Genomic DNA, 24,478 nt, shown 5'->3' on the forward strand with positions numbered 1-24,478 from the left:
TAAATTATGTCTGAAAAATCCGAACCACACACATCAATGATATATTTTTTTGTAACACATTCTTAAGCTATCAGTTGCCAGCCTCTATATGTTTCACTTATTACTCATTTTTGCCTCAGTGATGGCATTTGAAACTAGAACAATCCTCCTCTGTGATGCGACTGCGGGAAAATGAACCGCTCTGCTCCACCAAGCTGGATTGCAAATGCGGAAGTGAAAGAAATCTCGAAGGAGCTGCTCCACAGCCCCGTCTCCCCTTCCCTGAGGTGGAAAGCCCTAGTTTGAGTGTTCACTTACATCATCAAAGGGCCCCTCTGTCTCATGTAATATTAACATGTGCTAAATCGGTGGCAAACAGCAGCAGCAATGTTTACACAGCATTAGCACAGGCTTGCAAAGCCACATAGACAGGGGCTGTCTTTGTGTTCAAAGATTAGGAGGCTCTGACACCCATGGGAAGCAACAAGATTATTGTATATGTGGGTTCACTGTTTTACAAGGTGACGCTGCATCTGTCCCCTGCAGGAGCGTTTTTTGAGCTGCTTTGCAGATTATTCTATAAATTATGTTAAACTAAGCAGTCTCATAGAAGGAAGACTTTTTTTCTTTTTTTTTTGTTCTGCTCTTATTCATTCCCTTTTTTTTCTGATCATCATCATGTGACATTGATCCTGTCTACAGTTCATGACACTTAAAACTTAAAAATGATTAAAAAAAATTTTATTGATGTGAAGCTTTTGAGAAGGACAGGTGGAAACTGTGTGGGTGATCAAAAGAGGACAGAGAGGGACATTCATCTGTAAGCTGTTTGACTTTTTGACACAGGCTTAAATCTAATAATCAGAAAGCTTTCGAGGTGAAGTGGGCTGTCGCCGTGAAGTCAAATCTGCTGGAAATTAAGTCCATTAATCACATAGTGCTTCATTTAGTCCTTTTCTATGTACAGCTCTGAAGTGTGTCTGTGTGAGGGAGTAAGGGAGATTGGGGGCTTCAGTTGAAAAGAGTGAGAGAAAGAGAGAAAATGCTTGGTGGTGCAGAAGAAAAGCCATCAATTCTCATTATGGAAAATAGATCATCTCTCCTAATTAGAACCACGGCTTTTTACCACAGTACAAACGCCAACTAACGCAAGCCAGCGATGGCAGGCGCCACCCACCGCTGATTAATTAGGTGAGTGAATAAAAACCTATAAGGACCATGTGATTTTTGCCCCGGATAGCTTATTAAAGGTAAAGTGCAATATATTGCAGGTCAGGTCCTTTGGGAAAATATAAATGGAAATATATCAATTTCCAGAAGCTTTATGATGAGCTTCTTATGAAACATGGCTGCCCTTCTGTTAACTTAATTTGTCTCATTCGGTGTCGCTTCATAACCAAGCAAGGATCAGCAGCTGTAACTATATCTATCTGTCTTTATTTATACATGTAATGACATACAGAAGGACGGTAAGACTATATAGGTATTTAAGATATATCAGTCCTTTTTGAAATGTGTGGTTGAATACCAAGTGACCACACATTGTATCCCAGAGTTCAAATCAGGATTGAGAAGCGCTGCCCTAATCCCTTCCCTAATCGCCATAGCAATTCAAAGATATCAGGTAACACACACTGGCATTGGTTCAATAATCATGAGACAATAGGGTAGATGGGTAGAGAGGGATTTGCTCTTTGTCAAATGTGGAGTGACAGGTTTGGAGAGGAACAGAATTTTGGCACCAACGGAGAGGTATTGCTCAAACAAGGAGCACTATAGATAATTGGGAACTTCCTTTTTAGATGATTAAGACAGTGTGACAAATTTTTTTTTAAAAAGGAGCAAGCAGAGGGGGGGGGGGGGTAGGGCATTAAGGTAAAGTAAGGTAGTTCTGTCCTTATCCTTATGATGAAATATTCAAGGTTCATAAAACAGCGAGTCTTCTGAAAGCTTCTCAGCTGTGACGCAACCTGTGCAGCACATATGATATAACAGTATGGAAATTTTGACACTTCACTATAGATTCAATGTAATATATAACAGATTGTCTCACCTGTCACACTTGGCCCAGTTTTGCACATGACATCTCACCTGCAGTTTTTCCCAAGACATGGTGCCTCCCGCTGTTTCTAGTAGACCATGCATATATTAACCTGATCTGGGGGTCATATTCAGTCATATCCTATTTCTGCCTGTGAAATTCATGACCACAATTCTTAACAAATCCACATGTCTGCTACTGCCGGCCCTTTTTTTCTCAAAATAAATAAATAAAGCAGGAACATAAATCCAACCAAGCCCAAACAGGACGTATACCTAATTTCATTTCCTTTCTTTTCTGACCCAATGTAGTCTTATCTCTTTCCTCAGCACTTTTTGTGCTTAGTTTATTTATTTTCTCCTCTCCATTTCCCAGTTTCTTTCAAGCTTCTAAGTCAGATATGTTGTGGTTTGTTTAGAAAAGGTCACAGGTGAAGAGAATATCCTGGAGATGGTGGAAACACAGCAGTAGCAGCTCAGGCCTAAACGGACTCATAATGCAAGCAGAATGTTGCCTCGTAAATATTCATGAGGCAGGCAGTGCTCATCACAGTATCTTTGATCCGATTCATAGAGTATGCAAATGCCTTGTGTGCCCACAGAAGCACACAAGGCATTTCTCGCCCTCCCGCTAGCTTCTCAGATCATCAGGCCACACCACCCAGAGTTAGCCACACTAGCTTGCTCATCCCCAGAATGTATAGAGCAAACACAGTTTACTGGAGTATCTAATATTGTTAGTTTTGGCACCATCGCTCTGATATGCATCGGTGTGAGCATATAATGCTATATATCGTGCGCTCTGAGTGTAATGTGTGTTATTTTGGGTTCATTTGATCCATATGTATTCATTGGTCTAATCTTGTTGCAGTACAGGCAGCCACAGGGGGTGTTGTTTCACATGTTGTGCAGAGTTAAAATACTGTTTGAATTGGAGATTAAGACTAACTTTGAAAATGCAATCGGTCATGTGAGTGCATACATCTGGGTGTCATACAGCTGTTTCTCGCAGATGTGATGTTGGCGGTGGGCTGATGTTCATTCTGCTGTGTTTCAAAGACCTAGTATGAACTTAAATTCTGACACACACACACATACACGTACTACAGATACACACAAGGTATTCGCTGTATTTCCACACACGTACTGACAACTGGAAAGCCTCTAGCATACACAACAGTGAAATCATGCCAAACTGTTGAGGTTTTATTTTCATGTTCATGATTTCACCAGTGTGTATGCCTGTTTTTACCATTATGTAAATTCATGTGAGTGTGTCAGAGAGAGAATGGGATGTTTTAATTGGTGTGTATGTTTTCTGTTTCTTTTTTTCGGTTATATGTCTATATGGTTTTGTTACGGTCTGTAAACCTTCTTTTATTTGTAATCACAGTTGAAATCAAATATCCTCCATGACAAACTAACACCAATCTACTTTAATGTTTCTAAGAATGCATTGTTTTCTCTGACAGTGAGCTGGATAGCAAGGTATTGCAAAGACAATATCAGCACCATTATCAAAGCCAAGGTGAAAATGTCCCTTTTACAATACAAAATTCTCAGTGCCTATATTGCTATAAAGACACTTTATATGATAGCATTCAGCTCCCTAATGACAGAGCAGAGAAAACCATTTGTAGGTTCAAGGTTATCTTGTCTTTTATTGTATGAGTTAAAATACAGCCAGATGTAAAGCTACAAATATATGTTTTACACTGTCTGTTGCTGGGCGGGATGATTCAGGTAGTTGGCTCAAAATGGAATAAAACCACAACTGCTCTTTCCAAGTGCAGACACACAGTACCTTTTAATCTTTAAAATACATGCACATAACCAGGTTAAGCCACATTCATAAACAAATATTTCTCTTATATCCAACTTAGTTATGAGTAATGACAAGGAAGTGAGGCAGGGTTTGTGGTAGAAATATTGTGTGCATCTCTGTGATGCAAAGTATAGCCTAGAAATCGCTTTCATCATTTCCTGAAAATTCTGACATCAACAACTGCAAGCAAACTGTGACAGATTATAATGTATTTTTCAGCTCATAATTACTGTACCGGCAGTGACAGGCAAATGACACAGCAACGCAAAAACTTTTAATCCTTGCCTGGCTGTCTTTCAGAATGGCAAATTATGTTTCATTTTGCTCTTTGTTCGGTCAGTAATGAAATACTGTATCAGCCCCTGCTTGCTCTGTCACCATGGCAACAAACATCCCCCTGGGTAATAAAGCAGAAGAACGCTCAATCAAGACTGAGTCATCGAGGTGAGAACATTTTTAACCTAAAATAATGCTGTAATAAGCAAGACAGCGATCCAGGGGTGCTTCAGAATCCAGGGATCAGGTTCCAAGGATTATTTATGACAAACTATTTAAAAAATAAGACCCTGCTTTTATGGTGAAAGTGTTATAAAAGATGCCAAGTATGATTTCATTCCACACTATCAACTTTATCCTAAAAAGTGCATATATATATTACTGTAAGTGACCTTTTGTTAAAAAGGTACTTTGGGATCCTTTATTACTGGACAGCTTTGAGATGAATAAGGAAGAAAAGACAAGAAAAACTGACCAAAATAAAATTATAGCAACATAAAAGGTTCAATCATCATCACATGTTGATGCAGATATCTTACTACATTCATAACACAGCATCATTTAATTCTTTATATTACCTGTGATTCTGTACCGCTTTTCATTCATATGATTTTATTTTTTAATTAAATTGCATTCAAATAGTAAGCATCTTAAACCACAAAGACACAAGGACACTCCATCTTTTCATTTCAAATTATCACAAAAAGTAGCCTTTGGTCTTATATCAGCTTTTCACACATTGATTTTTGAGAACTATCGCTTTTTTTCTTGCAATCTGTCATTTTATTATGTGCTTCATAAGCCCTGTGAAGCCTTTGTAGCAGTAAATTAGGGTTATACAAATAGATTGGAACAGAGTTGCTGTGACCTCAGGGGTGAGAGGACTGCATCCTTTCATTGATAACTTCAGTACTTGCCATGGGTTCAGTTGGGTTTATGTGGCAATGTCACACCCAAAGAGGTCTGTTACATCAACTCATAATCTGAGCAGGAATATTTGGCAGTTAGCTTGACTCAGAGTGTCACACATTTAGTTAAGAAGCCCTGTCTGCTCTTGTTCTGTGGGAAGCCTATTTATCCACACTGACCCTGTGCTATTCTGGGCCAGCAGCTCGGCTATTTGACAGCCAACTTCTGGTCGCTATTTCCCCGGAGGTTAGGCTGAAGCGGACATCTCTCCTATGAGACACTAGGCTAACATACACAGAGCCTGTGCTCCAGCAGACATCAGCAAGCAATGCATATACCACAGAGCAGTGACATTCCCAGTGGTGTCAGATGAAAAGGGATGCTTCTTCTACCCTCTCCTCAGGCCTGAACTAAGAGCACATCATAAGCATCCAGAGCCTGAATTAAACTTATGCAGTGCATTAGGTGTTTGTTGAGTAGCTAGTCATTTGTAGTTTTGTGTAGACTGCACCCACTGACTGTTATTACACTGCTGCAAAACTAGATTGCAGTTTTGTGCATTCATTCTGTCAAATGGTAGTAATTATGTGAATTTTCTCACATTCGCTTTGTGATGCAGAGTGGTTACAGTAGCAGCAAAGAGATGGTTTGCACTGGAATGGCTTTCAATGCGAGATGATGAAGAGCTAATTTATTTAGCATTAATGACAAAGACAAGATTATGAACTGTTGAATTTTCAAGCAGTCCAAACAGACCAATCACAGGCCTCACACTGATGAGGTGCACAGTGGCTTTAGAGAAACCACACAAACTGATGACATACAGGAGGTGGCCCTTTCTAAGTTTTGTTTATTTCTTTTTTCATCTGATTTAGTGCATCTAATTCATATTGATTGCTGATGGGAATGTTACTTACCTGTCCTTTCTCACAAGTTCCTGCATTGTTACTCATACCATGCACTGATAATCATAGATGTGAGTTCTGGGAAATCTATAAAAGCACTTGTCTGAACACTATTTTGACAGTTTTTTTTTAAATACAGTTCATCAAACCCTTTATCAGTACTGGTATGTGACATCCTCTAGTAACCATGGACACCAGTGCAATATAATCAGGCCATTGTTTGCAGTGACTCCGTCTCTCTTTATTTTCTTTCTCCTCCTCCTTTGCTGTCATTGCCCCTGTTGCATTCATGCATAGATGGCATGCTAAGTGAAAGAGGAGCCAACGGGGATGAGCAATGCCTGCTAAGCTGGTCTTAGTCACGGGGCATTGTCATTAGATTAATGGAGCAGAAGGAGCCATCCGCTCTCTCTCCAGAGGGGAGCTTTACTTTTGGTGGGGTGGGGAGAGGAGAAAATGAGGGGGAGGATGTGGCTCTGCCTCAAATGGAGGATGATTTGGCACTTTGCACCGTCCCCCCTCCGCTCACAACTCCTGCCGATCTCATATAACCTCAATGATGTCAAGTGTGGACTCTTGGGACCCTCACAGGTCTCTGACACTGAGGGCCCCAGAAAAAATCTAATTTTAAAAATATTTGTTTCTACTACAGTTTGATTTAACCCCAAAACACATTTAATTTGACAGAAAGAACAAAAGTACTGTGTTGCACCAACTTAATTTTATAGTCCACTATCATCTACAGCACACTTTACCTAAGGAATACCAAGTTTTGACTGTACCTATTGCTAATTATCTACTAGTACTAAGACATTTACTTTGGTAATTACTTTTTGGTTGTGGTAATTACATACGTATATATAATTACATGTGGCTGCTTGTTGATATGGAATTGCTGTACTTATTACTGTATGTTAAAAACAGGGTCATTCATCTTTTTTTAATAATATAATAATTATTACATTACTGTTGTAATTACAACATTGCCTGCTGTAAACGACATGTAATTGTCTTTTCTACAGTCATTAACTCTTCATTAAGAAGTAAGTTCTTTGTAATTACTGTGCTGTCAAATGAAGTGCCACCCAAATGCTCTTTAAGCACAACTTCACAGCTTTGCCCACAGCATATAAATTCATATCAACACACTTCATTCAGTTTAGAATTCAGTTCTTGCTCCGGTGAATTAATTCTGGCAAGAGGGGCAGCAATAAAGAGAAAACCTGAGGAGACTAAAGTTGCACAACAGTGTTAGCTGAAGAGAAAAGACAACTGTTACCATGGCAAATAATCCAGAAATTCTTTGCTTTGCCATTTCCAGCCAATTACCCCGAACCTCTGTTTGATCTGGGTGGCAAAGGTTTTTGGCAGAAGATTTAGTCTCAGTTCTGATGAGTAATTCAGCACAAGTAACACATCTGAGTTTAAAATTGTTAGTTGTTGCTATGTCTTTTTTCACTATAATTCCTGAATGTTACATTTATGTGTATCTCTACACATCTAAAAGATACTAAGCTACTCACCCTCTGCTTGGCAAAGGAAAGCATATGTTTTCCCAATCCATTCACTGAACCGGTGAAATGATATGATTATCTGCCTGGTTGCTTGGCACTTCCAAGCAGTACAATGCCAGGCCACTGTATTACTTGTAAAGTTTTAAGAGACTGCCTTTTAAATGTCATTAACAATGTGGCAGTAATTTGTAATGGCAATGAGGGTGTGGTGTTCGGGTTAAGTATTGTCAGTCAATACAGCAGAGGTTCAGGTTTAGAGCGTGACTGGAGCCATCACATGTGAGGTATTACATTGTTTATTTGTTAGCAGAAAGTAGTGTACATACAGTGGGTAGCAGTGGTGGTTTTTAAAGGCACTATATAGAGACATTTCACAATTTGGACACTCAAATGAATCGCTAATCAGTATATGTAACGCACTAATACAGCAAATACCGTTCAGGGTCTTCATCATTCAGTCTAGTTTCCGTTGCTGTATAGTGTGCTTTACAGTCAAATAAATAACTCAGAACTAGAACATTGAGCAAATGTCAAACCAATAACAAAGGCAAACATTTTTTCTACATTTCCTTGCAATGGTGATTGTTCATCAGAAGCTGCTTTACCCCTTGCATGAAAAGAGAGAACAATACAGCTCTGGTAGGTTCATCTAGAGAACCAGTATAGTGTGTGGGGTATTGTCAACTTCTTTATGAATGTTGTGTGGCAGACAGAGAACTCTAAAGAGAGCCGTAGTGTTGAAATTGAAACAAGCTGTGTCCTATTCAGCTGTCCCACGGAGACCAGCAGCAATTAAAGCACATTCACCAATAATGCTATAGGTGTGTTGTTGTTTTGCCACAAACGAAATAAGAAAGCACAAAACCTGATGGAAATTAATTATTCATGGTGTCAAAACTGCCCCCTTTCTGTCTATCTATCTATCTATCTAACTATCTATCGATCGATCGATCGATCTATCTATCTATCCATCCATCCATCCATCCATCCATCCATCCATCCATCCATCCATCCATCCATCCATCCATCCTTCCATCCATCCATCCATCCATCCATCCATCCATCCATCTGTGTGCAGTGGGGTGTTGAAGGTGTAGTTTAAATGGGTTTGACCATTGATATGAGAATTTAACCTTTAAACATATGCAGTATTTTAGTGAGCTCTTTATTGGGTGTCACTTTATTGACTGACCAGTAGTGTTTAGAGAATTGAACCATGTCAGGGCAGGTCATTTGAGTTCGATCTGAGAAGTGAGAGGAAAACACGTGTTATCTTACTGCCAGAGAGACTAGAAATCAGCTCATCTATTAACAAGAGATAAGATGGGACAAGGATAAACAAGCTGGCATTGTCTTTTACGTGAACAGTTTTTATGTGTTAATAACAGGTCATTGTTGAGCTCATTGAGATTGTGAATATGATCAGGATCTGTACATACTACATAAAGCTAACTTGATGTCAGTCTAGTTTCATCTGTGAAGCCAAAACAGACGACCTGCTTTTAAGACAAATATCCAATTATACAGCGCAGTAACAACTCCCCTGGGATGGCAGCTGTGAATATGCCCTGATGGTGACTCCCACAACCTGCCGTCTGTTATACTGGGGAAATAACCTTAAATGCTACAGGCTGGACCCCAGCTGGTCATAAGGCAACATTAAGGCAACCGTCTCCTAAAAGTGGTTGATGACAGCAACATGGTTTAATGAGTTCTTTATATGAGAGAGCATTTTCAAGGTGGAAAGTGGAGAGTGTGCATTATTTACTGTGGAGATGTCCAGATGCTACTCCCCAAGGAGCAATAGGTGTAGCAGTGTTCAGTTCCCAAAGCTTAATCACACCAATCCTAAATTAATTGGACTACAATTTATAGTTTATCATTGCTTCGTAAGAAAAGCACCTATAACACATTTGGTTCCAGGGTTCACATTAATTGGCAACCCAGGGCAAAAGTTATGTCTGCTTCTTAATGAAGTAATTAGCTAAAGCCATTGCATCAAAGGCTTGCACTGATTGCAAATTTGACTTTGTCTGGTCACTGGGTCCTTACACTTGCTGCGATTCATTTATCATTTTGGTGGATGTCCTCTGCCAAAAAGTGTGCCAAGACATTACTACTATAATTTGAAACACGTTAACACCCTTTTGTAAAACTGACATCAATCAAAGATAGATGGGCAAAGCCACTAAGAGTCCCAGCAGAAAATGTTTCTCTTCATAGAGGCAGTAAAGGGGAAAATGAAATGTTTGGAAAGATTTTTTCATTCTAATTTTACCATTTTTGACTTTATGAAGTGACGGGAGAGGAAATTATCTGAAGACAAAACGGCTCATAGAGAAAGTTTCCAGGGCTCAATTTTATCACTTTTTGTTATATGCTCTTTCCTTCATCACTGCTTTATCACCTCACGTCTTCATCACTGTGCAGAAAAGTAGCTATACTAAATACACAGTGTACTGCAGCTTATTGTATATCATCGCAGCAAGTATACTTATAAAACTGTTCAAATATCAGCTAGAGCTCAGGCGCACACTGCATTATACATGGGATCTTGTTTATTAACACCCTATATTATGGTGACGGTGGAGGACTAATGGCCACCATGATGAAGATTTTTTTTTTTTATTGTGCTGTTAATTCTGCTCACAGCCAGTGCCATGGTGGCCTTTCACGTCTTCACACTCCTCTGTTCTCACCTGAGACAAAATCATACAAGCATTAATTCAAAACCACAGGAATCAATGTGACATTTCCACTAGCGCATTTAGACTTCCTAAGACACAAATACACCAGATAGATCAGATCAAGAAATCCATCTGATGCATCTGGGCTCTCTGTGTTGTTTCTTTACAGGACTTCAGTGTAAAAAAAAAAAACTACTACTTTTATTTTAAATCTTTTTGAAGAAAAGAAAAGAAGGTGCAATATTATGTGATGCTAATAAAATCAATCACGGCAGCTGATTTGTTTCTGCTTTAATGTATGAGTTTCTGATTTCAGCATTCACAGAGGACATTTTCTTTTTTCTTTCTGGAAACAAACAGAAGGATGTAAAGCTGAGTTTTCTGGCCCCTGAACTGTTCTGTTTACATTTTTTCCACCATGCTTCACATGTGTATGACATGAAATGAGTAATTATTGATTCCTATAAATCATCAGTGTCGCAAACTCCCATCCTCACTGCTCATTTTTTTAATTTCATCTCTCTTCGCCCATCCCCCAATTTAAAGGTTGAGGCATTAAGGGCTGACAACCGCTGACCTTTCCCACTGCATGCATCTATTATCCAACAGGACTAATCATGCTTTTCTTGTGCCTTAGATAGATGTTAGAAGACAGAGGGATGTGATGTGGAGAAATGTCAAGGTCTTGCCGTGTTCACAGTTTGTCTGAGATTGGAATATGGTGTTACAGATCCTTTGGATCAACTGAGAATTTAGTCCTGTATGAAATAGGGTGCTAATTTCCGAAATCTTGGGCCAAATGGAACTGAGGAAATATAAATGATGTTAAACACAACATGGCAAGCATGCCCATTAATTAGATATAGTATCACATGCATAAAGCATCAGATTCACAACCTTTGTTGCATAACAAATCTACTACACTGTTTGGTATAATGGATTTTCTATATTTACCAAAGAAAGGCAGCCCAAATATACACATATGTATGTTCTACTGGAAAGAAACATAACACGAACACCTTGATGCATTTCTGATACTGCAGCTACTGAATCTCACATTGTGCTGCAGAGTTTAATGTCTTGAAAATGGGCCTGGTTTCAGCTGTGTCGTTTGGGTTTCACTGGCCATTGAACTGTTAGTTGAACAGAGAGCAGCAATTGCTGTCTGAGTCAAGGCACTTTGTCATGGGTGCCACACAGTGTAAATTGATGCCACCGTTTGACAGAAACTACCGGGCACTCAAATCTCACTTTGCTGTGGTAGTTAGATGTCTGTGGCACTGCTAATGATGTACAGTGTGAGCCTGTATATTTTAAGCATTTCCTGATCATTCTGGCTAAAAATAGTGATGCATCTGTTACAGACCTGGTTTAGACAGCAACCGATGTTGTGCCACCAATAAGTATACCATTCTTTACAGTACACGTGGTTAAACATTTCAATTCCCTTGAAACCATTTTTAAATAGCTTCTGTTGCAAAGGGACTGTGGAATGTACAGATAGATTAAAAGAAACAACCCAGAGGTCCATTTTCATAATTATGTTTTGGTGCCAAGCCCGACTGCTTGGCTAGCACTCTTAGAAAAGGAGGGCGAGAGGGAGAGAGAGAGAAAGCAAAGCGAAATCAATACTTCAGTTGAAACAGCCCAAGCTGCATTTTTTTTTTTTTTTTTTTTTAGGGGGGGTGCGGGTGGGGAACTGTGAGAGAGGCAGTCTGGTCCCTGTGGCTACAGTGCCAGCTTGAGAAAAAGGCAAAAGATATTGTAAGATGAACAAACTACAATGCTTCCTACCTGGGAGACACATCTTTTTGACTGTATAGGTGGTACAGACCACCACCACCCCCTGCGACAGAGTGCTCATAGCAAGATGAAGAAAAATCCGTCTAGCGAGCCTTTGCTCCTCAAGACTGGGGCACAGCAAAGCAGCAAGACACTGAGGCCAATAGGAAGTGTGAATAGTTGTTCTCTGCCTGAGGGAAAGTGAGTCAGCCATTTGTTCCCTGCTCCCTTCCTTCTTTAATGCCCTGTCATTTACAGCAATGTGAACAAGATAATCCAATATCTAGGACTCTAAATTGAAGCTGTAAGGCGCTCATCTGCAGCACGTGTAGACACACACACATACACACATATATACACTCACGTACACACATATAGTATATCCTTGTACCAAGTCAGTTCTGTCCAGCTAACTTTATGATTTGTTTATATTGCTTTCAATTACCTCTGTGTGTCCCTTGTTGAGCTTAATAAAATTTTATATTGTGGATATTATTCTCCAGGTGCCCATCCTCTCTTTCTATGGCCTTCTTCATTTAGGCATTCATATTCCAATGTAAATAATTCATATTTTGAAGCTTCTGTGTATGTGGTCACTGAAATAATTAACTAGTCCTTGACATTTAGCACCATAAAGGGGTGAACAAGCAAAATTTAGACTGCTGCAAACAGATTGCCAGCATCTTCTTCTGTATTACATCAGGTTCCTCCCCTTACTTTCCGGTGGTGTGTGTGTGTGTGTGTGTGTGTGTGTGTGTGTGTGTGTGTGTGTGTGTGTGTGTGTGTGTGTGTGTGTGTGTATGCATACGTGTATGTCTGTGGCCATGTGCATATGTCTGTTCTTGTCTGTACTGTGTTGTCATCTACCCCTGCTGTTGTCTCATGTATGATTCTTACCTCTCCCTGCTAGCAATGCTGCTTCTCCTCCGCAGCAACCTGCAGCAAATTATCATATTTATCGGGAGGCTGGAAAAACCCAAACCTCTGCAGCACCAGAGAAACGACCACTGTAAATCACTCTGTCTCTGTCAGCCTGTCATGCAAGCTCAGTCATGGTTTTCAAAGAGACCATGATTTGATTGTGAAGGCTATTCACTTTTCTGTTTTGATTCAAAATACAAGAAAAGAAAAGCAAAAAAAAGTTCACCGATTTTTTTTTCTTTGTTTGTTAAAAGCGTAAACTGTATTGTTTTAAATCTTTGATCTACTTCTATACTTTAGATTACTTCTGCGTGAACTAGTTGTAGTGAGACATTGTTTTCGAAATAGTAGCTATGTAGCTATTATTTATGATTCCAGATTTGGGAGGTAAAATTAGGTATAGCCAATCAGATTCAGGCCTATTGTGCAAGATTTTAAATGTAGATGGAAGCAAAAGAAAAATTACAGCAAAATAAAAAAGGAAATAAAGTAAACCATTTAAAACCTCAATCCTTTCTGTAGTAACACATTTCCCCCCTTACTTGCTGCATATTTTCATGAAGTTCAAATTTTTTGTGAAATTAGGACTTGTGGAAGATGTTTTTTTTTACATACTTCAAAGTAACAGAGATACCAGCAGCAAGATATACAGGTTGAGTGGAGATCCTAACATGCAGCCATTTCTTATAAAAGATCTGAAGGTCAATATTGCAAGTGCTTCACAGAAGCCTCCGACTTGCTCTAAGAAAACAGAAGCCTGAGAGATTATTTTGGGAACCTGGATTTATCTAGATGAATTGAATTTATATTGAACACCAGTGTTTTGTCAGCCGAGCTGGGTTCAGAGCTTTATAATTGTTTTTTATTTAGCTTTGAATTTAAAATTTTTGTTCCAGTCTTAATTTATGTTGGTTTTCACTGACACATTTTCTAGTAAAGTTTTTCATTTCGATTGAAGTTCTAGTTTTAGCAGCATTGTCAAAATCACTCCTAATGTATGATGAAAGGGAATTTCTAAATGTTTATTTTTCTTTATTTTTCTTTCTTTATTTTTTTTTTTAATCTTTGATCTACAGAGTTGATCTACACACTTCACATGTTGCAGATAGTATTGATCGTAATATGAAAACACCAAAGTGTAAATACAAGGTCTGACTCTGCATGCAGTGAACACAATCTAGAGGACAGAGGCGGAAGCCAGCAGCACTCTATTAAAAGTAGTGCTGTCAAAAAGCAAGTTTAATCATCTTACACACTGAGGAGGAGCATTAAACACATTACAGGGTAATTAATGTGGGAGTCATTTTTCAGTGAAAGAAAGTCATGGCATGTAACTATAATCAGTGTACTACAGAGTGGACTGTGTCATCTCCTGACTTCCATCGTACCCCCACCAGTACATCCTCACCTCAGTCATACGTGCCTCTACATGTTCCTGTTGTAAAGGTTTTGTCAAAGGTTTGGATGTGTACAATTGCTGGAGCTGACCTAGAAGCAGCTTTGTTAAGGATTCATTCACCATATGGAACTGGGTCACTGAACTTCCATGCTGCTATCAGAGTCCCTCTGTGGATGTCTTAACATGATTTTTTTTAAAACACCATAGCCACTTACAGTTTAGCAGCACAGAATATACGAAAACCCTGGGTGAACTTGGAATAAAAAAAGAAAATTAAAGCAATGAAAAATACATTGTCTGGGATGTACAATAGTAAACCTGTGTTTGAATTACAAGACATTTATATATTTCAATTCCATATGAAGGTGACCTAACAATTCTTCTTTTTTCTTCTTATTAATCAGTATTGTGATCTTTCTTGTCCTGTATATCCTCCTATTCACAATCCCACTTATTTTTAATCCTCTTTGCATTCCTCATTGTGCACATGTTGGTGAACACTTTACTATTTTGGGCTATTATTATGCAGCTACTTTTATCTCAAAGATTTGGGCATTAGAAGTAATGAGAGACACTCTGTGAGTGTGTGGGTGTGTGTGTGTGTGTGGGGGTGTGTGTGTGTGTGTGTTTGCCTTTCTGCCAGTGACTGCTTTTGTATGCATGTAGTTGACGAACCGGGGTTTTACAGGGAGACAGTGTGTGTGGAGGAGTGGAGGACTGAATCCCAGTCAGCCACATATTAGTGGACCTGTCACTTAGTAAACAGTGACTTAAACTCATTTCCATTCTGAGTTAGGAAGTGTAGAGAGAACTCCTAAGTGCATTAGAGTCACTCGCAATTTAGGTCCACTTTGTCTCTCAGGCGTGGGGGGGGAGGGTAGCAGCACAGGGAGCAATTAAACAGTAATCTGTAATCAAAATGACTCACAAAGCCATTCCCTAATTTCAGATCACGTTGTAACTTCACCATACAAGAAAAAAAGAGTAGCCTGTTTGATTGTCTTCTACAGGTAATGACGTTAAATTTGTTGTTTTGAAAGTTATATATCCAGCAATCAAGAGCTGCCCTCATCTCTGTAACAAGATCTAAGTGTAGGACATTATCATGGTGAACATGCATCAAAATCTATTGCTTTTGTTCTTGTTATTTAACACTTTTTTTTGTTTGTTTAATATGCTGCAAGGTCTGGCATGCCTTTTGATGTTGTTGAGAGCCCGGTGGGCATTCTTCCTGAGGCAATACGCTCTTCACTCCTTAATAGGGATTGATTTTCAAAGGCGTGGTTCTTAGTCAGCCGCAGCAAGTCGTCAGCTCCTGCTGCTTGATATCCCCTGTAGACCTGAACCTCACACAACCTTGACATCTGGTGTTACCTAATGTCATGCACCTTAACCTGTTTCTGTCACCTCCAGTCCATGCATTGAATGTACAGGTGTCACCACTGGGAGCTGACAGCTCAAGACTGAAACAAATAGTAGTACTCTGGTGAGGGCAGGCCTGTAATTGTTTCACAGTCTGCATACTGTATTCCCCTGTTACATGTTCTGCTCCATCTATGTTGACAGACTGATTTATTCACTGTGTGTGTGCGTGCGTGCGTGCGTGCGTGCGTGCGTGCGTGCGTGCGTGCGTGCGTGTGTGTGTGTGTGTGTGTGTTTGCCTTTCTGCCAGTGACTGCTTTTGTATGCATATAGTTGACGAATCGGGGTTTTACAGGGAGACAGCGTGTGTGGAGGAGTGTCAGTGTTCATGTGTGTGCAAAAAGAGCAGGGAAAGATTCTGGTGGTTTTGTGCATTTGAAAAGGATAAAAGATAGTCCTTGACCCATGTCAATAAACCCCTTGTTAACACCATCCCCGCAACAAGTAAACATCCAGATGATAGTCGTTTAATAGAAAAAAGTGCTTCCATCTTATATCACATAAAGTGTCAACCCACTGATTGCTTCTTCCACCGCCACTCTTCTCCTTTTTCAGGTCCGCTCCCTGCTTCTACCTCAGGCGAAGCTGTTGTGCCCAGCTTCTTGGCTGACACCAGCTCTATTAGTTGCTCTTGAGAGTCAGTAACTGGAAGGGTGATTTGTGTGGTGTAGCTGCTGAAAATGGCTGTGGAGACAGCATGGTTTAAGGGGGCACTGACTGTCCTGAGTGAAGCAAGGACAGTCTTCTCCTGGCTCAGCTTTCTAGTTCTTTGGCACACTCTCTCATTGAAAAGTTTCCGCTCCATCAAGAACAATCAAAGATTTTTTTTTTTTTTTAAAGAAAGAAAAAAAGTCATTTGTCAAAAAGTTTTCGGCATTACATACGGTGGTGCAACAAAGAGGAGATTCATGAGATTACGTAGAGATAAAATGCATTGTACGCAGACCCTGCAAAATAGCAATAAAGAGAGAGTGTGTAGATGTTATTAAATGTATTACCATCATCAGTGCTTCCTGATGATAGATTTTAGGGTCTCAGTAACAACCCCCTGCCTAAAAAATGGGAGAAAATGACACTATCAGATCTATTTTCAGTTACTCAGCTCCATTTAGGTGATTTAGATAGCATACATGAGAATGCCCATCTCTCCAACTGCAGTGGAAACCTTCATCAAATTAGAATTGAAGTGATTATCCAGGGCAGAGCAAAAGGACAAAATCGATAGTTCTTTGTTCAAGGCTAAAATGAAGAATGGGCATTCAGCAGGGCTTTCTCTCTATTGCTCCCTTTCTATCTCTCTCACACACACACACACACATACACACACACACACGGGCGTGCACGCTCACACACACGCCTCTTTGTATTGCATATTCTGTTCCAACATCCTTGACCGTATCAGCATTACGCTTGTGTGGTATAGTCTCAAACCTTCTGTCTTGGTTTTTACCTTCCCCTCTTTGGGAAAAAAAAAACAAAACCTCAAAGGAGAAGCACTTCCTTAGATAATTGCAATTAGTAGTTTTGGCTGGATGTTGCAGCGTTGGCCCTGGCCCAGCTCTGTGTGTTGGGTAAGAGGGAGTGGGAGTGTGTCTGTTGGGCATGTTTCCAGCCTCCAGAAAGCCCTCTGCCCCTTCACCACACATGAGCCCACTGCAGCAGTCAAAGGGCCACTGAGGACCTGAGCAGAACCAGAGAAAGGAAACTAAGTAAGTGAATAAAGACTGAGGCAGGATACTTGCTTTCTGCCGGTCAGGTACTGCAATTATACTGTAATAGGAAAAACACCGAAATGGAAAATTGAAAGCCTGTTACTTGATGGAGATGCAGCAAATGGCACATAAAAGCTTTGTTATTCAAGTAAATTTTCAGTGAGATTTCAGCTTAAGTCCACAAACTCAAACTAAGATGCATTAGCACAGAGATGACAATGAACGTTCTACAAGGGATGGATAGGTCCATCCACCATGTCACCATATTAATGTGTGCACACTAGAGGAGAGGCAAGACAAGAGAGTTTCTATTTGCTACATACAATAGCAAGTGGTCAGAAACCAAGAAAAAAACAAAGCAGGATTATTCCACCAGCTTTAGTGCATTAAAATAAAAAGGAAATATAATTGGATTTTAAACAATAATGGCCGAAATTGGCCCACCCTTATTTCTTTACTGGAAGTATTTTGTAAAAAACAACTACACAGCATTCATGTCAAATTTACTTTGCAAGGATAAGAGGAAAATTGCAAATATGTCACAATATAATAAAGGTTCTGGTAAATTCTCTGTATAGATTACAATAATGTAAAACAGTAAGTGAATGAAGGGGACTTAAATTATGCTGGAATTCACCTTTAAATCATGCTTTGTGTTTGTTTTTTCAAACAAGTCTTCTGTGAGCAGCCACTCATGTTCAATCACACTGTTTCTCTCTGGTACACACACACACACACACACGCACACACGCACACACACACACACACACACACTTTAAACACATACACACACTGCTTCACATAAAGGACTGCAATCCATCAATGTGCTCATTGCTGTCATGAGTAAAGAGATGGAGCTCTAAGCAAGAGTCCTCTAACACAAATTTGATTTACCTCAATTTGCCTCAAACAGTGACATGTGAGCACCAGAAGTGCTAATACAGACTGGCACCTTTTGCTGCCAACAGGCATGTGTCTGTTTAGCTCAGTTTCAAAGGCTGGCCTCATGCTGAAATCTGATTTACTTAAGGACGGTATTAGATTATATAGAGTTTGAAGTTATGAAAATTAACTGTGCAATATAGTGATACTGTGGAGAAATATGATCACTTCACCTGGGAAAACAGCAGATTGTGTGTGTGTGTGTGTGTGTGTGTGTGTGTGTGTGTGTGTGTGTGTGTGTGTGTGTGTGTGTGTGTCATGAATAAGTTGTGAGACATGGTTGTGATGGTTCGAAATACTGTATAGCAGCTCTAATGCTTTTCACTTTTTTAATTATTCAGCCAGTGTTCACTGCTGATAGAAACCAACTCATGCAATCTTCAAATGTCATCAATCAAGTATAATTTGTTTTTTAAAAATGTGCCGTGGACAGATGCATTTTCTAAGATATTAGTGCAGCTCTGTACCAAAAATGATCCTGACATTCTGTTGAAAAATGGACTGGGAAAAGCTACTGTATGTGTCTCCCATGGAGGAGTCATGTTGGAAACATGTTTTCAATAAACCATAACTTGATGTAAAGATGAAAATAAATCACAAACAGTGTTGTTTCAGACATAAAAACCATCTGGCACCTTAATTAAACAATCAAGTACCTCTTTGCACTACCAAGACCCATAATGGTTCAGGCATGGTAGTCATGCATCAGAGCCATGCTGGAAATGTCAACTTAATGACTTTAGCTTTCTGTATATATATTGTGTGAACCTGCCCATTTTAGATCTGAATGAATCCAATTACCTTGCTGCTGCTGAGCGCGATATTCCAACCTGTGCCATGTCACTTTGCCATGTCGCGACCATTCTTAACACGCATACCCTCTGGAGTACTGTAACTGCAATCATTAAGGGTCTGTACCATCAGTTTAAAAAAAAGCTGCGACACATAATCTGTTGGACATTTAAAACATCTATGTCATGTACCTCTCAAATTTAGCTACACTGACTTTCCAGCGCAAAAATGAAAGAGCCACAATGGTTTTCTAAGGCTACATTCACATATATGTTTTAGTGTTAAAACTTTGGGTATGTTTATGCCTGGCATTCCATCTACTCCGGAATTTCCAAGTCCCTACAATGGGGCGTTTTAGTCTGGATGAGACTTTTGGAAACAATGACACAGACATTTGCCTCCTGATTGGGTCAGTCACGACTACCAGTGGTGAATGCAACATGGTTAACAAATTACAAGCAATGCTGACCTTATTATCTTTGCTAGCAGCTGTTGCACAGTTAAATTCTGCATTTTATCATGCTACATCTGTCTTCGCTGTTCCTTGATCAAGGTCTCTTTATTTTAAAACAGTTTTAATATAAAAAACATATTCATTTGGAGGTAGCCTAAGTCAAATGTTTAAATTCCCTTTCCTGTGCATAAAAATACAGAAAGCATGCAATGTACTGTATCTACTGTAAGTGTAGTATCTATGTAGCCAGTCTATACTCCACACATTGAAGGACAGGTTAATAATATTTCACATCCATCTTAAAACAACACTTACACACTCATATGGACAATGAAACTGTTTCCGCTGTAATGCTCCATACTGGCTTGTCCTAGTAAAATTCTAATATAATTGATAAAGAATAAAATCCACAGTACTCGTCCTGTGAAAAAATGCATTATAACCTTAAACTGGATGTAATATAAGCCTTCAGCTGTCAGATCAAGTGGGTATCTACCAAAGTTCCAGTCTTTTCATTATAAAATCCCAACCTTGTCATGCGACAGAGGATATTATACTAAAAGGAATGTAGCTTTCGTAGATACTCACTTGATTTGATTTCAGACTGCTGGCTTTTGATTCCCTGCGACTAAATTTTTGAAAGCATTTTTGCTCAGAATCCCGACTGTTGATTTTCTCCCCCATCACTTTCATTAGTACTGGATTAGCAAGAGATCTCTTTACAGAGGGAACACAAGGAACAATTGTAATTGCCAAAAACTGTTTCAGTGTGCATATGAACAGGTGAACATTGTTGTAAGACATACCTGAAAAAAATGTCAACCTATTGTTTTCGATGTCGAGTCAGCGTGACGAGAGAACATTTTGTTGCTCATGACCTTCAGTTAAAAAGCATTCAGCTTGTTATAAGCATTGTGTCCTTGTTTTGGTTTCTTTATTCAGGTGGCCAACCTCGCTTGCTCCATCTCCAACAATGAAGAGGGTGTGAAGTTGGTTCGTATGGCTGCCACCCAAATTGACAGCCTATGTCCACAGGTGAGGACTTAAAAATCACTTTCATCCCATAATAAAGCACTTTTTACACAAGCATTATTAACTCTCCTTTTCAGCGCGAAGCAGTATCTTTAGAGACCTTTTAGAAAATAGAATAGCTAGAAATGACAGAGGAAGAATCATAGTTGGTAGACTGGGTGGAAAAGCTATGAGTAATGTGTAGGAGGACCTTGTAGTGCTTTTTCTCTTGATGCAAGCAAAGGGGCATGTTAAAATCGATCAATTTTTTCCACAGTTAACATCAGGCCTTATTCACAGAGGACCCAACATAGTAATGGAGAAGAGAAATGGAGGAAGGAGGCTGAATTTAAGATTCAGGAACTAATGTGCAGGCCCCACTACGCACACCTGCTGAGACCCACTTACTTAAAAACCTGGGCAGGAACCATCTCCTGATACCTCTTGGCAATGCTCAACACAGACAGATTGAAAAACATAATAGACACAGACTTTGTGACTGGGGAAGAAGGAACAAAGAGGAGGTGTAACAAAGAGAAATATTTCCGGGGGAGCCCCAGTAGCTCACCTGATAGAGCGTGTACCACATATGAGACATTGCTGCATGTCTCTTCCCTCACCCTCACACCTACCCCCACCCTTCCTCTCTCTCTCTCTCTCTCTCTCTCTCTCTCTCTTTCTCTCTCTACTATGTCTATCAAATAAAGTAAAAATGCCAAAGAAAATAATCTTTAAAAAAAAGAGTGAGAGACAGATTTCCAGCTGCTCTAAGTACACCTAACAACAGCTCCTTCACTCATGCAAACACACACACATACAACAACAGCCTTGGCAGCTAACATGTCCAGATCATAGTGTCTCCTCTGCTGCATACAGATTAAAATAACTAAGACAAAATCTATGAAGTAAGAAGTGATGAAGAACAGGGAGAAAAATCTCATATACTTCTGGTTGAAGTACACATGCCAGCTGTCAATACTGTACAAGTACAAGTCGTTGTTCTGAAGAGTCTCAGCAGGATGTTGCTCATCTAAAAAAAATACCTATGTTTAAGAGATGTATTTTATTTCCATCATTTAAAAATCTTGGGAAGTGTTGATCTTTTTTGGGTTTTTTTTGGCTTGGAGCCAGATGTTCTATCCGACACAGATCAGACTCAAAATACTTGCTGTTTTTTTTTTTTTTTAAGATAACCTTGCTCCCTTCAAACTGTAAAAAAATAAAAATATACATCCATGGGTCCTCTGGCCAACACACAGTTGTTATTTTTTAAAACAATACATTTTACTGACCATGCATTTAAAGGATAAGTGTGGTAATATTCTAGATTTTTCTTATGTCTTAGCACAGGTGGTATTGGTAAAATGTTTTGTTGTCAGGCCTAGAGGATTTACTCACGACAAATCCTTTCAGTTGTACTTGCTACAAACAGTCAACAGTATAAACTGTGTGCATTGATGGCCAACAACAAGACAGGATGTCGGCCCAGTGAGCACAGACTGAAACCAAATCCAGATACAGTGGCTTCAGAAACTATTCAGACCCTGTCACTTTTTCACATTTTTTGTGTTGTAGATTTAATTATAAATGTTTAAAACAATCTACATTAAATAACCTAAGACATGTTTTAGACATTTTTGTAAATTTATTAAAAATCAAAAACTGAAATGTAACATTTATAAAAGTGTTCAGACCCTTCGCTGTGGTACTCCACGTTGTGGTCAGGTGCAGCCTGTTTGCTTTGCTGTTGGCTTTAATTATGCTTGAGATGGGTCTAGAACAGAAGTCCATCAGTGGACCTCAGGAACCACCAGGACTCTGAGCAGTGTAACTGGACTAGAGGATCCTTGGTCAGAGAGGAGACCAAGAACCCAATGTCAATCTAACAGAGCTTCAGAGGCTCCATAAATCAGGCCTTTATGGTAGAATGGCTAGTCAGAATCCACTTTGAGTAAAAGGTATATGACAACCTGCTCTGAGTTAGCCAGCTGGCATTTAAAGGACTCTGAGAGCACAAAGAGACAGATTCTCTGGTCTAATGAGACAGAATTTGAAGTATTTGGGCAGAACTTCATCATTACCATTCTTATAGTAAAGCAACATCAGCCTGAGGAGGGGGGCTTCTCAGCAGCAGGTACAGGGAGACGTCAGAATTGAGGGAAGGATGAATGCAGCCAAAGCCGAGACTTAAATCCCATAGAACATCTGTGTAGAGACCTAACGATGGCCGTTCACACACACTTCCCATTCAGTCCACAAAGCAACAAGTGAAGAGGTCTGAATACTCTCTGAAGCCACTGTAATTCAGGGATGAGAGTTATCATTCATTGCCTATCATGCTCTAAGCAAAAGGTTTATGTGCAATGAGCCGTTCTCATAACTCTACTCTTCTCCAGGAATCTGCCCCCTGACATGCTCATGTTAGATAAGATCCACCCTCTTGAAGCCTGGCAGCCAATCACAATGACAAATTACCATCTGTGATTGCGACATTTAATGTCAATAAATCCCTTGGAAAAACCAACACCAGCAATGAATTGATCCTATTAACAAGTATCCCTGTGAAGTCAAAGCCTGATGTAGCTTATTCTTCCCTGCCATAGAGCTCCATTCCTGTATATTAACTTTTGAAAACACAGTTGGGGGTTATGAACCTTCATTAAGAAGAAAATGGACTCTTTAATTTAGTTTGAGTCAATCCCACAAATTTAGTCTTGCTCCCATAAAAACTCATTAGAACATCAGCATATTTATGCTGCAAAAAACAGTCCCCAACAAGTGCCCCTTTTACTCCTGTTTGAGAAACCTTTGCTAAAACCTACAATAAAAAATAAAAGCAATATACATGTGGCCTGTTTTTAAAGATTCTTCAAACATCTTCATTGGGAAAGAACGGGAGATGTGAAAGATGGACAAATACACGAATATCATTGTTTTTGACAATAATAAGAATCCCAGCAGACATGCAGCTGGCTATCCACGTCATTAGATGTTTATATTTGGTTAAATGTTGGTTGTGATGTCAAAATTCAATATCAGGACAGTATCAGTTTTAACACTGATGACAGTTGATGTTGATATTTTGTTGGTTTCAAGTTGTGTTGTTAAGTAACCATGCCAACATCATGTTGACAGAGAATAGCAAAATTCTAGTTGTGAAGTATGGTGACTAAAATCCAATGTCTCATTGATCTGCCTGATATTAGAGTCATTAGAGCACAACGTCTATCTGACGTTGATGTGCTGTGCCTGTTGGGATATCGTTTTTGACATACCTCATGTTGAAAAGTTAAACAAATGTGTTTTGCTCACAAATGTGTAAATTGAATCTAGTAACTCAATGACTTAACGCTGTTAACCCTTCTGACATGCCAGGTGATCAACGCTGCACTCACTCTGGCCGCCCGTCCCCAAAGCAAGGTGGCCCAGGACAACATGGATGTTTTCAAGGATCAGTGGGAGAAGCAGGTGCGCATCCTCACCGAGGCTGTGGATGACATCACCTCTGTGGATGACTTCCTTTCTGTGTCAGGTATGAGGCAATACAACACAAATTGTTCATAGAAAGAAATGAGCCACATGCTCCTAATTTTCACTCACTCAATGGTCGCTTCAAACAGCAAGTTGAGGAGATTTCCCTGTGGTGGCTCAATGTGAAAAACAAAATCACAATTTGGATGAAAACAAATAAGAAGTCGAAAAATAAAAAAAATAATATAGCAAATCAGAGAAAAACAGCAATTCAACAGTGAAGTCAGGAAGCAAACAACTGTTTGTTTTGCATAAATTGTGGTTTGTTCAGTTTGTTTGCATTTTGTTTCATGTATTTTCCCATAACCCATTCATTCATTTGATATTGATATGTTTGGTATTTGAGTTTGGAGTTTTTCGTTTAACTTCTTAAAAAT

The 24,478-nt window shown here is 39.5% G+C and overlaps 1 protein-coding gene across 1 annotated transcript in view; it reads left to right on the top strand.

Annotated features, from left to right (window-relative positions):
* ctnna2 (catenin (cadherin-associated protein), alpha 2) overlaps positions 1-24,478 on the top strand; it is a 310,610-nt gene that overhangs the window by 253,419 nt on the left and 32,713 nt on the right. The window contains exons 10-11 of the mRNA XM_023418417.2: positions 20,502-20,594; positions 23,946-24,102. Of these exons, the coding sequence (XP_023274185.1) occupies positions 20,502-20,594; positions 23,946-24,102 (250 nt within the window). The remainder of the gene's footprint in view (positions 1-20,501; positions 20,595-23,945; positions 24,103-24,478) is intronic.

The sequence above is a fragment of the Seriola lalandi genome, unplaced genomic scaffold (genome assembly GCF_002814215.2).
Source record: "Seriola lalandi dorsalis isolate HSWRI2012SDOR001 ecotype SW California unplaced genomic scaffold, Sedor1 jcf7180002054582, whole genome shotgun sequence".
Lineage (NCBI taxonomy): Eukaryota > Metazoa > Chordata > Actinopteri > Carangiformes > Carangidae > Seriola > Seriola lalandi.